The sequence below is a fragment of the Catharus ustulatus genome, chromosome 7, assembly GCF_009819885.2.
Source record: "Catharus ustulatus isolate bCatUst1 chromosome 7, bCatUst1.pri.v2, whole genome shotgun sequence".
NCBI lineage: Eukaryota > Metazoa > Chordata > Aves > Passeriformes > Turdidae > Catharus > Catharus ustulatus.
Window position 1 is genome coordinate 38,557,377 of NC_046227.1, and position 14,604 is coordinate 38,571,980.

Here is a 14,604-nt window from a genome sequence, read left to right on the forward strand (position 1 = left end):
ATTAATTTGGAGTTGATTATGGATGAATTTGGACTTGGGACACAACAAGGGTTTGTTTTTCTGGGGAAGGAGCAGAGGGAGGGCAGGCAGAGGTGTTTGCTCAGGGCCACGTGCATTCCCTGAAATCCTGATGCCTCATTCTTGGCTAATCTGTGGAGCCTTGAACACTTCAAAAAAAAAAAAACCAAAACAAAAATTCAAAAAGGTGCTGTGAAATTTGTGTGTGATGAGGCAGCAAAAATCAGGGCTGGTGTCTGGAAATGCTGGATTTTAGTCACTAAAAATCATTCACACAATGCTCATGTGTGTGTGTGACACATTTTTTGTATTTTAATTTTATTTTGTATAATGGATTTATTGCCAGCCCAGGGTGACATTATCAGGGGACAGTGACACCAGAGCTGCAGGAATTATTGCTCCTCATGGCTGGAAAATCTCAGGCTTTGGGTTTGTTTTGGCTTCCCAGCACCTCCTGTGCCTGCAGCAGTGAGACCTGTAAATATTTCCAGTCTAAATCCAAGTTTGTGACCTGCTGGGGAAAATTCCCTTGGGATTGAGGCTCGGGGTGTGAGAGCCTTTCCTGGTGTTTACATTTTTAGGTGTAATAAACTTCCAAATAAATTCCTTGGATGTAAATAATTTGCTTTTTTTTTAAGGAGTTCTTTTGATTTATCTGCTCCCTCTGAGGGCAGTGCAGAGACCTGGATTGGCTGGAGGATGTTGGGGAGAGAAGGGAGCTCAGGGAGAATTAAAAAATTCAGAATAAGTCCTGAGTATCTGAGTGAGGTGCTGGCTGCCTCCAGAGCAGGAGTTTTGGGATGAGCTGCAGTTTGGGATGTGGTTTTCCAAGCTGGGACCAGGCTCCAGGCCAGGCTTTTTATCCCTGACTTCATTTATTTTTCTTGGTTTATCCCACCCTTTGTATAATTCAAATTTGGGTCTTTAGAGCAGCATCCATCAGGGTTTCCTCTGTCCTGGCCCTGTTGGGTTGGATTTGCTCTTGGATTTTCTTTGTGTCACTTAAAACACATCCCTGTGTCTTTTTCCTTTTTCCTTTTTTCTTTTTCCTTTTTTCTTTTTCCTTTTTCCTTTTTCCTTTTTCCTTTTTCCTTTTTCCTTTTTCTCTTCCTCTTCCGTTTCCTTTTCCTTTTCCTCTGTTAAATAATTTTTTAAGAATATTCAGTTTCCCCTAAATATCAAGAATTCCACCTCCCTAATATTTCATCTCCCAAACTTCCTCTGTACATTTGCAGCCTCTCTAAAATGAGAGCTGAATTATCCAAAAAAACCTGATAAAACCCCAACCTAAAAGTAGGCTCAGGTGTAAAAAAATCTAAGCAGTGTGAAAAATAATTAAAAAAAAGTACAGGCCAAACTCTAAAAGAATTTTCTGATTCCAGGGATGCAGGGATCTGGGGAATCCACATTTTCCCCAGCCCAAGCATTCCCTGCTCCCAAGTGCCACCTGCACGTGGCTTTGAGTCCCCCCAGGAGTGGGGATTGCACTGCCCTTCCCAGTGCCTTTCCAGCACTTTCTGTTCTCCTTTTTCTCTTCAGCCAGAGTTAGAATTAAAAGCACAAGAGGCTTAATTTCATGTTTATTAATTGTGAGTGCTGCAGCACGTGCAGCTAACAAGTTAAAAATGCTGAAATGGGGATGGGTCTGTCTCTACAAGGCCTAACTGTCCAATTAAAAACTAACACCTAAATTGGTTTTGCTTTTGACCCTCTGTAATTAAACAAATCCCACCTAGACCTGAGAAGAGGAAGGTGAAGGAAGAAACCTCCACCCCAAAACCTCCACTTAGCCTTATATATATTGCTATATCCTAAAACCTTGAATTCCAAATTTTCCACCGTGTGATATCACACACTTCTTCTGTTCAAATACACACCAGTGATCCCAGTTCTGTCATTCCATTCTGGAAGTTTCTCCAGAGCCTCAGGTGAAAGCAGAGTTCTCCTAGGATTTCTGACAGCACAGAAAGTCTCAAATTCCCAATTTCCAGGGTTCCAGCACCTTTCCATGAGGAAATTGTTCTTCCTTGTCAGCTGAGGAGCCACAGGTTCTCACCACAGTGCTCTGCATCCCAGCTTTCCCCTTCCATGGCCTGGATAACCACCACCACAATATTCTCCATCCCAACTTTTCCCTTCCATGGCCTGGATAACCTCCACTGATGTTCTCCATCCCAAATTTCCCCTTCCATGTCCTGGATAACCTCCACTGGTGTTCCATGTCCTGGATTACCTCCACTGATGTTCTCCATCCCTTTTCCTTTCCATGTCCTGGATAACCTCCTGTGGTGCTCTGCATCCCAGCTTTTCCCTTCCATATCCTGGATAACACCAGTGTTCTCCATCTCAGCTCTCCCCTTCCATGTCCTGGATAACCTCCACCACTGCTGTTCTCCATCCCAACTTTCCCCTTCCATGTCCTGGATAACACCAGTGTTCTCCATCCCAGCTTTTCCCTTCCATGACCTGGATAACCTCCACCAATGCTCTCCATCCCAACTTTCCCCTTCCATGTCCTGGATCACCTCCACTGGTGTTTTGCATCCCAACTTTCCCCTTCCATGTCCTAGATAACCTCTACTGGTATTTTCCATCCCAAATTTCCCCTTCCATGTCCTGGATAACCTTCACTGATGTTTTCCATCCCAACTTTCCCCTTCCATGTCCTGGATAACCCCCACCAGTGCTTTCCATCCCAACTTTTCCCTTCCATGACCTGGATAACCTCCACCAGTGCTTTCCATCCCAACTTTTCCCTTCCATGACCTGGATAACCTCCACCAGTGCTTTCCATCCCAACTTTTCCCTTCCATGTCCTGGATGACCTCCACTGATGTTCTGCATCCCTTTCCCCTTCCATGGCCTGGATAACCCCCACCAGTGCTTTCCATCCCAACTTTCCCCTTCCATGACCTGGATAACCTCCACTGGTGTTCCATGTCCTGGATAATCTCCACTGATGTTCTCCATCCCAGCTTTCCCCTTCCATGTCCTGGATAACCTCCACCAGTGCTCTCCATCCCCTTCCATGTCCTGAATAACCATCACCACAATGTTCTCCATCCCAACTTTCCCCTTCCATGGCCTGGATAACCTCCACCACTGTTCTCCATCCCAACTTTCCCCTTCCATGTCCTGGATGACCTCCACTGGTGTTCTCCATCCCCTTCCATGGCCTGGATAACCTCCTGTGGTGTTCTCCATCCCAACTTTCCCCTTCCATGTCCTGGATAACCTCCAACAGTGCTCTGCATCCCAACTTTTCCCTTCCATGTCCTGGATAACCTCCTGTGGTGCTCTCCATCCCAACTTTCCCCTTCCATGTCCTGGATGACCTCAGCCCCACAGAGATGCTCCTGGGGAATCCCAGATGCAGAATTCCAGAGTCTGGCTCGAGTTTTTCCCCAGGGATGAGCTCAGCACGTCCCTTCATGCTGTGGGAGCTTCTCCTGCCCTTCCCTGTGCATCCAGGCAGAGCATTGGTGTTTTCAGATCAAAGAGCAGTTTAATAAAAAAATAACAGCAGAGGAGAAGGAGGATTAGAACAATAAGTACATTTAATTTTAGCCTAGCTTGGATTCCTCATAAAGTCAGGGAGCTTGGAGCTGGCTTCACTTGCCTCTGGCTTTCCTAAATAAACACTCTGGAGCAGGGCTGGGAAGTTAAGTAGCACAGAAAATTGCAAAAAGTTGCATTTTAATATTCTAGGAGAATATTAAGGGCTGTTTTACGGGCCTGGCCCTGGAATTAAATTTTAGTGCTGTACAAAAATCCCAGAGTTGTTTTGGTGGGCGGCTCCTGGAGCTACACAGAGACTTTTTCTGCAGAAGGGTCACAGGTAGGGCAGGGTGAGGCACCTTCTCCAGCCAGGCTTTGGGGCCAGCATCTGCTGCTGCTGGAATTCTGGCATTCCTTCTGGAATTCCTGCCTGGAGAGGGGCAGGCACAGGGGGAACCTCACTGGACAAGGAATGGCCCTGAGGTGCACTAGGGGAGGTTCAGGTTAAATTCTGGAATTTTTTTCCCCCTGGAAGAGCAGTCAGGCATTGGGATGAGTTGCCCAAGGCTGTGCTGGGGTCACATCTTTGGGGATGCTCAGCAGGTGTCTGGAGGTGGCACTTGGGGACGTTTAGGGGTGGCTGTGGTGGTGCTGGGTTGATGGACTGGTGATCCTCAAGGTCTCTTCCCACATGGATGGTTCTGGGATTCTGGGAATTTTCTGATCAAGGTGTGCTTCACCTGGGAGCTGTGAGGAACTGGGGTGAAGAATTATGGAATCATCTTGGAACCCTGAATCCTGGGAGTTTTGAGCTTCCTGTGCTTTCTGACACTGAGAACTCTGCTTGTGACCTGAGAAGTTTCCAGATTTAAGTGATGGAGTTAAAATCATGGGTGTGGATTAAATAGAAGTGTGTGATTTCACATGGTGGAGGGTTTAGAATTTGGGTTTTTTATAGTAATGGGTGTGGGACAAGATGGAAGTTCTTGGGCATTGTCCCATCTTCCTTTTTTTGTTCCTTCTGTTTTAGGTGGCAGTTTTTGGTTGGACAGTCAGTGCTGCACTGCAATCACAGGAGTTTGGTTATTGGTTCAAAAGTATCAATAATGTAGGTGTTAACTCTTTATTGAACTGTTTAACTTTAAAAGTCCTTGTAACCAGCTGGATTCAGCTCCACTTTGCTCACTTTCAGCCATAACTCTGTGCTTTAAATAAGATTTAATAAATCCTCAATCCACCATCAAACATGCCCTGTCCCCTTGGTTATCCCAGGAGAGGAGGAGGGTTGGGAGGTTGGGGTTGTGCTCCAGGATGAGCACAGATCCCTGGGTTTGCCCTGCCTGGTTCTGGTTCTGATTCTGAGCTGGTTCCTTCTCTCACCAGCTGAATTTAGAGATGGTGAGAGAACATTTCCAGCCTCAGGCATCACATCTCTGACAGTGTCCCATGATTTGTGTCGCTTTTCCAGTGTTTTTGGGGTTTGGTTGCTTTTGGATCCTGGTCACTGGGAGGGTGTGGGCAGTGCCAGGAAGGAAACCTGGATCCACTCAGGATTTGGGATTTGCTTCTCAGGCTCTCTCCAGCCTGGGAGCTGCTGTGCCTCAGTGTTGTGAAGGTGGGAGGTGTGGACTTGACTTCTGAGCCAGTTCTGGGTCTGCTTTGTGGAATTCACTGGGTATTAATAAAAGTTAAAAATACTTCAGGCTGTGCCTTAGAACAGAGGCAGGAAAAGTCAGGATTGCAGCTGATCCCAGTGGGATGAACCTGGAGAGCTGCAGGCACAATGCTGTACTGGACATGAGCAGTTGGGAAGTGCAGGGGATGAGCTGCAGAATAAACTCAGGCTGGGAAATTCCAGGTGAGGACAGGAGTCCCTGCAGCCTGCAGTGAGAGCAGAGCTTGGCTGTGGGTCTGTAAATCTGAGTCATGAGCACCAAGCCTTGTCTGAAGTGTTTTAAAGCCCTGAATTTCCTAAGTGCTGTTGGGAAGCCAGGTTTGCTTTTCCATCCCTCTGGGAGTAGGGAAGGAGGGAATAATCCCAGCCAGAGCACAAAACCAGCTGGGAATGAATTGTCAGGAGCTGGAATCCTGTGCAGTGTCCCTTGGAGCAGCAGTGGGAATTCCCTTCTCCCTCTCCTGCCACATCACAGGTTTTCCTGGGATCCCTTCATTCCTTTCAAGGCCTGTATGGAAGTGGGGGATTTAAATCTTTGCTGGGATGGTTTTGGTGTCCCTTCTCACCTTCCCTCTGCTTTCCTGCCTTTTCCCACCCCATGGTGAGCACATCCCACATTTTAGGGCTTCCTGAGCTGGCACATCCAGGGAGTTCATGGGAACAGATGGATCAGGAGCACTGCCTGCTCATTCCACAATTAATGCTGGGATTCATTAATGAAAGACTTGAGATGGTGCAATCAATAAGAACCTGATGCTATTAATTAGCAGTGCTGTTCATTAGCAGTGCTGATGCTTTTGAGGCAGTTGAGTTGCTGCCACTCTGGTTTTCCAAAACACTGTGCCCTTTAATGCTCAGGAAAAGGAGGAATAAGTTGGGAAAAGCAGAGCTCAGCTGTTCCACCAGTGCCACTGGGGTTGGTGCTGGTGTCACCTGATGCTGGTGGCACCTGGAGGCACCTCCTGGTGCTTCCCTGCCCAGCTGACTGCTTTATCCCATGATTTAAAAGGTGTTTAAATGCATTTTCCCTGGGTGATGCTGCCTGCAGGAGCTCTTTGCCTGGGGCTGTCACCAGCAGCTCCCTCAGTGCCCTTTTCCATGGAAAGGGACAGCAGGACAGCCCCAAGGGACGTGTTTGAGACCACCACCTTGGCACCAAAACCCTGCAGATCAGCCCACAAATGAGATTTTTAGTGCCAAAACCTGGAATTGGAGGCGCTGCCAGTTTGGATGGAGCCAGGCTTTGTGTAAGGTTAAAAATACATAAATTTCCTGGTTGCACTCTGGTTTTATTTTTAACTCTGCAGCAATTTAATATTTTGGAGGTCTGCTTGTACTCCCCCCCAGTTTTCCATCTGCTACTGTGATTAATTGAAGGCCCAGCTTTATCCTGCCAATCCAGCCCAGAGTGAGCAGAATGGAAACCTTACCTAGATGGTCTGGCACGTCGCAGCAGACGTGAATAACTTCGGAATTTCAGGGGGGGAAAAGCCAAGTGCAGTGTTCCTGGAGCCAGGATGGGCTTGGACACAGCAATTGCAGACAGCAGGGGCTGTGCAGGATCCAGCTGTGGCCTTGGACAGAGCCCTTGCAGGGAGCAGGATCCAGCTGTGGTTCTGGGCTGGGAGGTGTTCCTTGGACAGCAGGGTCTGTGCAGGATCCAGCTGTGGTTCCTGGAGCCAGAATGGGCTTGGATAGAGCCCTTGCAGACAGGATCTGTGCAGGATCCAGCTGTGGTTCCTGTCTGGGAGGTGTTCCTTGGACAGCAGGGTCTGTGCAGGATCCAGCTGTGGTTCTGGGCTGGGACAGCAGGATCTGTTCAGGATCCAGCTGTGGTTCTGGGCTGGGAGATGTTCCTTGCACAGCAGGGTCTGTGCAGGATCCAGCTGTGGTTCCTGGTGCTCAGAAGCACCATGCTCTGCTTTCCTGCAGCCTGTCCAGGCAGGAGGAGGTGCCAGGGCTTGGCTTTCCCCCCTTCCCCAGGCCTGCAGGCACCATGAGGTGGTGGGAAGTTGTGAGTGAGGAAGGTGGGAATGATTGCCCCAAGGTGGGGGAGGAAGGAGGGGAGCTCAGCTGGGTGCTTGGCCAGGGGGAGAAATGGGCTGGGCAGAAATGGTGATTGTTAATTTGGATTGTGTTTGGTAAGAGGCATCTCTGGCACAGCCAGGGTGAAATAGTCTGGGCAGAAATGGTGATTGTTGATTGGATTGTGTTTGGTGTGAGCAAACACAGGGCAGCCAGGGCAAAATATTCTGGGCAGAAATGGTGATTTTTAGTCTGGGTTGTTTTTGGTAAGAGGCATCCCTGGCAGGGCCAGTCAGGGTGAAATAGCCTGGGCAGAAATGGTGATTTTTGATTGGATTGTGTTTGGTGTGAGCAAACACAGGGCAGCCAGGGCAAAATATTCTGGGCAGAAATGGTGATTTTTAGTCTGGATTGTGTTTGGTGGGAGCTGTCCCAGCCAGGGATGGGGTGAGGATGGAATGAGGATGCAGAGCAGTGGGACAGTGCCTCCCACTCACAGAAAAGGGATTTGTGGGATCCTCATGGAAGCTGGAGATCCAGTCAAAGGGAAATGTGCTCTGCTGGCAGAGGGACAGGCAGGACAGGACAGGACAGGAGGAGAGGGGCCATCCCTACTGAGCTGGGATTGTTTGGGGAGGGGAATAATTCTGCTCTCAGGGCTCTGCTTGGGAAAAGATGGGAAGGGAAGGCACAGCACATGGAGCTGTCATTAGTAAAGAGCTCTGGGATGTGTGGAGGCCGTGGCTGTGAGGGCTGGGAGTGGCCAGGAGATGTTGGGGAGTCATTCCAGGGATCCCCAGGGAATCACAAATCCAGACTGCAGCAAACTCCTGGAGCCAGCTCAGGAGCCTGTGCCTCAGATCTGCTGCTGGGACTGGAGTTAAGGGCTGGGAGCACTTGGATTGCAGGAGCCTCTTGGAGCTGTGCCATGCAGGGATGTAAAATGAAATCTATTGCTTCCCATGGAAGTGAAAATATCCTGGTTTGGGATCCAGTTCTGTCGCAGGGAGTGGCTGTTGAGAGTGAGGGAATTCTTAGTCCAGGTTTCAGAGAAGGTGTGGAGTAGAATTGTGGAATATCCTGAGTGAGAAGGATCCTGCAGTGCACAGACACCCCAAAATGCCACCCTGGGCATCCCTGGAGTGTCCAAACACTCCTGGAGCTCTGGGAATATGCTGGGGAGCCCCAGCAGCCTCTGGGGGAGGAAAATCCAACCTGAAAATCCATGGCCCAGCTCCAGCTGTTCTTCCTCAGCTTGGCTCTGTCCCTCAGGAGGAAGCTCCAGGTGGGGATGAGTCTCCTCAGTCTCCTCCAGCTGAACAAACCTCAAATGCTCCGCAGCTGTCCCTTCCAGACCCTTCCAGGTCCCTGGGGACACTCAGTGACAGATGTGACCTTCCCCAGATGTGCCCATCCCCAGCTGTGCCCATCCCCAGTGACAGATCTGACCCTCCCCAGATGTTCCCATCCCCAGTAGCAGATCTGACCCTCCCCAGATGTGCCCATCCCCAGTGACAGATGTGACCCTCCCCAGCTGTTCCCACCCCCCTGGCTCTGCAGGTACCCAGGTGCTCCTTCCCTCCCAGCAGAGCCCAAGGGCTGCAGGGGCTCTGGGGTGAGCCCTGCTGCTGTCCATCACTTCCAATCTCTTTTTTTGGGGTGAGCCCTGCTGCTGTCCATCACTGCCAATCTCTTTTTTTGGGGTGAGCCCTGCTGCTGTCCATCACTGCCAATCTCTTTTTTTGGGGTGAGCCCTGCTGCTGTCCATCACTGCCAATCTCTTTTTTTGGGGTGAGCCCTGCTGCTGTCCATCACTTCCAATCTCTTTTTTTGGGGATGAGGAGGTGCAGTTCACCCTCATCTCCCAGCCAGGGAGCTGGGCCTGGCTGAGCAGAGCAGAGAATGCAGAGAGGATTTTCCCTGTGGGCCAGGGCAGGAGTGTCTGGAGTGAGCTGTGAGTTGTGGAGCAGAGCACAGCACTTCCCTTGCAGACTGAGATCAGATGGCTCCATTTGGGATGAGATCACTGGAGCCTGCCTCTTGTTTTCCCTGTTCAGGCTCTCAGCCCTGCTGAGCCCCTGCCATGGGGTTTCCTGGCAGGTTTCTGTCCCCGTGCCAGCCAGGCTGTGTAAGCTGATTAGCTCTGAGGAGATCAGAGCTTGACAAGGGCTGCATTGCAGGTAAACACTGGAGCTTTTCCTGCAGCTGAGAGCCAGTGGAGCTGTGAAATATGGCTCAGCAGTGAGGAATGGTGCTGGAAGAACCCTCAGGAAAAATACCAAGGAGTGCATGAAATGATAAGCAGAGCTGATAAGGTGCCTGGTGAGAGACTGAGAGGAGAAGCCAGCACAGATATGATCAGAGCCTATAAATACTGTCAACATGACAGCAGAGATGAGCAGGAGAAGGAGTCGTTGTTATCTGATGGAAAACAAGCTCTGGGAAGGGCAACCGTGGCAGCAGGAGGTGTGGAGGGGATCCCCAGCAGCAGGGATGCTCATCCCAGGGGTGCTGGGATCCTGGGATATAGGAGCCAATAAATCCTGGGCTGTCCCTCATCCCCAAGGCTGCCCTGTGCCCATCAGTGTGGGCAGCACTGGCACAGAATTGGCATCTGTGATCCTACCAGGACCTTCCTTAAATTCTGAATTTCTGGGTGCCAGTGAGGTGTCCTGGTTGGCTGATCCCAGCAGCTGCTGCTTGTCCCCTTCCCTTCCCTTGTCCCTGGGTTCCATCCAGTGGTCCTGGGTCCTCTCCAGGTGTTCTGGATTCCATCCTGTGTCCCTGGTTCTCTCCAGTTGTTCCTGGATTCCCTCTAGGTGTCCCTGGGTTCTCTCCAGGTGTTTTGGATTCAATCCTGTGTCCCTGCTTCTCTCCAGTTGTTCCTGGTTCTCTCCAGGTATTTTGGATTTCATCCTGTGTCCCTGGTTCTCTTCAGTTGTTCCGGGATTCTCTCTAGGTGTCCCTGAGTTCTCTCCAAGTGTTCTGGATTCCATCCAGGTGTCCCTCGTTCTCTCCAGGTGTTCTGGACTGTCTCCAGATGTTTTGGATTCCCTCTAGGTGTCCCTGGATTCTCTCCAGTTGTTCCTGGTTCTCTCCAGCTGTCCCTGGCTCCATCCAGGTGTTCTGGGTTCTCTCCAGCTGTCCCTGGCTCCATCCAGGTGTTCTGGATTCTCTCCAGGTGTTCTGGATTCCCTCCAGGTGTTCTGGGTTCTCTCCAGGTGTTCTGGGTTCTCTCCAGGTGTTCTGGTTCTCTCCAGGTGTCCCTGGCTCCATGCAGGTGTTCTGGGTTCTCCAGGAGCACAGGCAGGACAGTTACACTGCACATTCCAGGACAGGGCTCTTGGGAAAGCTGCCTTGGGAGCATGCATGGCCTGTCCTGGAAGGAGAGCTCACATCAAAGCAGCCAGGAAGGATAGGGATCAGATAATTGCTGCCTCTCCCCTTCCTCCTGACTGCTGTCACTCACAGGCTGGGATTGTTATCTCTGGGCTTGGGCAGCAGCAATCCTGACTCCAGGATCTGTGTCACCCGGGTGAGGTGGCATTCTCCAGCCTGGGGGGAAATGCAGTGGCATTTCATGGTGCTGTGCTGTGGGATGTGTTTCCCAGGGACCTGGCTGAGCCACAGAGAGCCTCCTGGGAATCCTGTGCTCTCTGCTGGATGGTCACAGAATCCAAAAATAGTTTGGATTGGAAGGGATCTCAGAGCTCATCCTGTGGGCAGGGACACCTTGCACTGTCCCAAGCTGCTCCAAGCCCCAGTGTCCACCCTGCCTTGGACACTGCCAGGGATCCAGGGGCACCCCCAGCTTCTCTGGGACCCTGTGCCAGGCCTGCCCACCCTCAGGGAACAATTTTTCCCTAAAACCCCAGAAATGAGCTCAGGGCTGGCCCTGAGTCGCTCACCTCGTGTGAGCGGTGCCTCGTGATTCACCAGCACTTCTGGGGCGAAAGCCCACATGGAGAGGGAGCTGAGCAGCTCTGGCACCAGGAATTCACAGGGAAAGAGCTGAACTACCTCAGGCAGGCCTTGCTGTGCCCCAGGTGGGTCCCTGACGTGTTGCTGTCTCTCCACAGAATGCCATGAACCTGCCCCCCGACAAAGCGCGCCTGCTGCGCCAGTACGACAACGAGAAGAAGTGGGAGCTCATCTGTGACCAGGTGAGGAACCTCTGGGGGGTACCTGCTCCATCCACAGCACCCTGGGCTGGGCAGGACCTCTCAGGACACCTGTTCCCAGGATTTCAGACACTCATTCCTTCTGTTCCCTTGTTGGTGGCTGCTGCTGGAGCCTTGCAGTGACAGCCCAGTCCCTCCTGGGCTTCTGTCACTCCATGGTGTGTGTCACTGATGTTTGATCCCACAAACCTGGGATTTTTGAGCTTTCTGTGCTTTCCAACACTGACCCCAGGAGAACACTGTTTTTGACTTAAGGCCTTGGAGAAAGCTCCTAAAATTGGGTGATGGAGTTAAAATCACAGCTGTGTAATTTCACACAGTGTGTGATTTCACATGGTGCAGAGTTTTAAATTTGAGATTTTTATAATGTATAACAGGAACAAGAAGGAGGGTTTGGGTGTTAGAGGCAGAGCTGTTTGACCCAGATTCCCACCTGACACAGGGATTTCCCTTTTGTCTCTGGATTCCCTGTGGCTGCTGAACTCTGCTGGCTCAGCCCTGCCCAGGCTCAGAGCCTTGTCCTGTGTGTCCTGAGGAATGATCTCAGTGCAGGGGGGTCTGGCTGCTCTGTCACACCCTGTGCTGTCACCCCCAGGGACAGGACCCCTGCTCACCTCCAGGAACAGCCTCAGAGGCAGCTCCTGGTGAGCTGTGCAGCAGTGAACAGGATGTGATGGATAAACAAAAATGGCATTTCAGGGGGGAAAATAAAATGTGCCCAAGGTGGGATTGGAATCTGGGAGCCAGCAGCAAAACTGGGCTCTGCCATGAGCTCCAGCAGTGATGGCTGAGGGAAATAATTGATCTAGCACAGGGAAAGAGGGATGTTCCCTGGGGATGGGAACTCAGCAGAAGCAGGGGGAGAGTTTGGCAGGATAAATTTGGGATAAATAACATTGAGATAAATACAGTGGTGGGGTGGCTGATACAATCATGGAATTCCCACCCAGTTCCCACCTGAGGGACTGCCCCAGATTGCTCCAATCCCATCCAGCCTGGCCTGGGACACTCCCAGGGATCCAGGGGCAGCCCCAGCTTCTCTGGGCACCCTGTGCCAGGCCCTGCCCACCCTCACTCACAGGGAAGGGTTTTTCCCCAATATCCCATCCAACCTTGCCCCCAGGCAGTTTAAATTCATGGCACAGGTACCTTAAAGCAAAGCTTAATAAAGAATTGCTTTTTTTCCCCCATGAGTCTCCTGTGCAGAGAATGTAAAGCTCGAGCTATTTAAAGATTCTGTTTACTGACACATTGAAAAATTGCAAGAACTGCTGAGAATTTCTGCAGATTCCCCATCCCTGGGAGTGTCCCAGGCCAGGCTGGATGGGCTTGGAGCACCCTGGGGTGGTGGAAATGTCCCTGCCCATGGCACTGGATGGGATTTAGGTCCCTCCACCCCAAACATGCTGAGATGCCACACTCAGTGTGCCCTGCAGAGGTGTGAGCTGCTGCAGGAGCTGTTTGATCCCAGCCTGGATGTGCAAATTCCCACCTGGAGCTGGACCCACCCTGTGCAGCTGTTGCTGATTCACTGGGCTGAGACAGGAGGGGAGGAAATCTGCAATCTGCTCAGCAGCTCCTTGCACAACCCTGGGATGAGCCCTGCCCTGGGATGGGGCCATTCCCAGCCCCAGGCACCCAAACACAGCACATGGGCTGTGAAAAATTTATTTATTTATTTATCTATCTATTTATTTATATATTTATTTATTAATAAATATTTATTTCTGTCCCTGGAATAGCAGGATTTTTTTTTTATTCTAAATGCAAATTTTGGATTTTCCTGTTGGCTGCCCTTGGTTTTGCCCACTGTGCCATTTTCAGCTGGTTTGGTTTGTAAAGCAATGAGGAAATGAAATCTTTGTCTCCTCTGCTGGTTTTCCACTTAGATCTGAAAGGAGAAAGTGTCCAGAAATGGTATTTTCTAAACAATTTGTGCAGCAGGTTCTGAATGTTTATCTGTGGAATATTTGGAGAATATTGGGAGTTAATCCCCAAAAAAGGAAACACTCACTTTTGCAAAAATTAGATTAACAAAAGTTAACAATTAGATTAACAAAAGTTTAAATTAGATTAACAAAAGTTAACCCAGCCATGGGTTTTATGATCCCAAATGGGATGCACTGAGTGCTTCCCCAGCATCTGTGAATCCCAGGAATGGAGCAGCTCAGCCAGGATCGTGGTGACAATGGCAATAACATGTGTGCTAATGCACAAAAATGCCCTCAGTGCTTTGGGGAGCCAGGAGTTGTTGGAGAAGCCACAATTTCCTGGTGCTGGGATGAATGGCTTTTCCAGATCAGGGTGATCAGGAGGTGTGTGGGGTTCTCTGTAGGAAGAGGAAGGGCACAAGTCCAGCAGTTCCTCTTGGCTGCTGCAGGAAAGCCCCCCCAGCCTCCTTTTTTTTTAATTTTATTTTCTGTATCCGGAAAAGAAAGTGCAAATTCTGGGTGAAAGAGGCACAGGAGAGGTGGATTATTATGGAATCATGGAATGGCCTGGCTTGGAAAGGGCTTCAGAGCCATCCAGTGCCACCCCTGCCATGGGCAGGGACATTTCCCACTGCCCCAGGATATTCCAGCCTGGCCTGGGACATTCCAGGGATCCACAGCTGCTCTGGGAATTCCAGCCCAGCCAGGAATTCCCAATTCCCAATATCCCAATATCTCACTATCCCAATTTCCCAATACCCCAATTCCCAATATCCCAATATCCCAATTCCCAATATCCCAATTCCCAATATCTCACTATCCCAATTCCCAATATCCCAATATCTCACTATCCCAATTCCCAATATCCCAATATCTCACTATCCCAATTCCCAATATCTCACTATCCCAATTCCCAGTATCCCAATTCCCAATATCTCACTATCTCAATTCTCAATATCTCAATTCCCAATACCCCAATATTCCAATATCTCAATTCCCAATATCCCAATATCTCACTATTCCAATTCCCAATATCCCAGTTCCCAATACCCCAATACCTCAATATTCCAATATCTCAATTCCCAATATCCCAATATCCCAATTCCCAGTATCCCAATTCCCAATATCCCAATATTCCAATATCTCACTATCCCAATATCCCAATGTCCCAATACCGCAATATCCCAATTCTCAATATCCCAATATCCATCCCTGCCCTCTGTCAGTGAAGCCATTCCCTGTCCCTCCATCCCTTGTCCCCAAATCCCTCTCAGGA

At 50.1% G+C, this 14,604-nt stretch overlaps 1 protein-coding gene across 8 annotated transcripts in view; it reads left to right on the forward strand.

The window, feature by feature from the left end:
* Positions 1-14,604, forward strand: part of LOC116999006 (formin-like protein 2) — a 109,310-nt gene that overhangs the window by 49,375 nt on the left and 45,331 nt on the right. For all 8 annotated transcript variants that reach the window (XM_033065280.1, XM_033065283.1, XM_033065285.1 and 5 more), the window contains exon 2: positions 11,296-11,379. In XM_033065280.1, the coding sequence (XP_032921171.1) occupies positions 11,296-11,379 (84 nt within the window). The remainder of the gene's footprint in view (positions 1-11,295; positions 11,380-14,604) is intronic.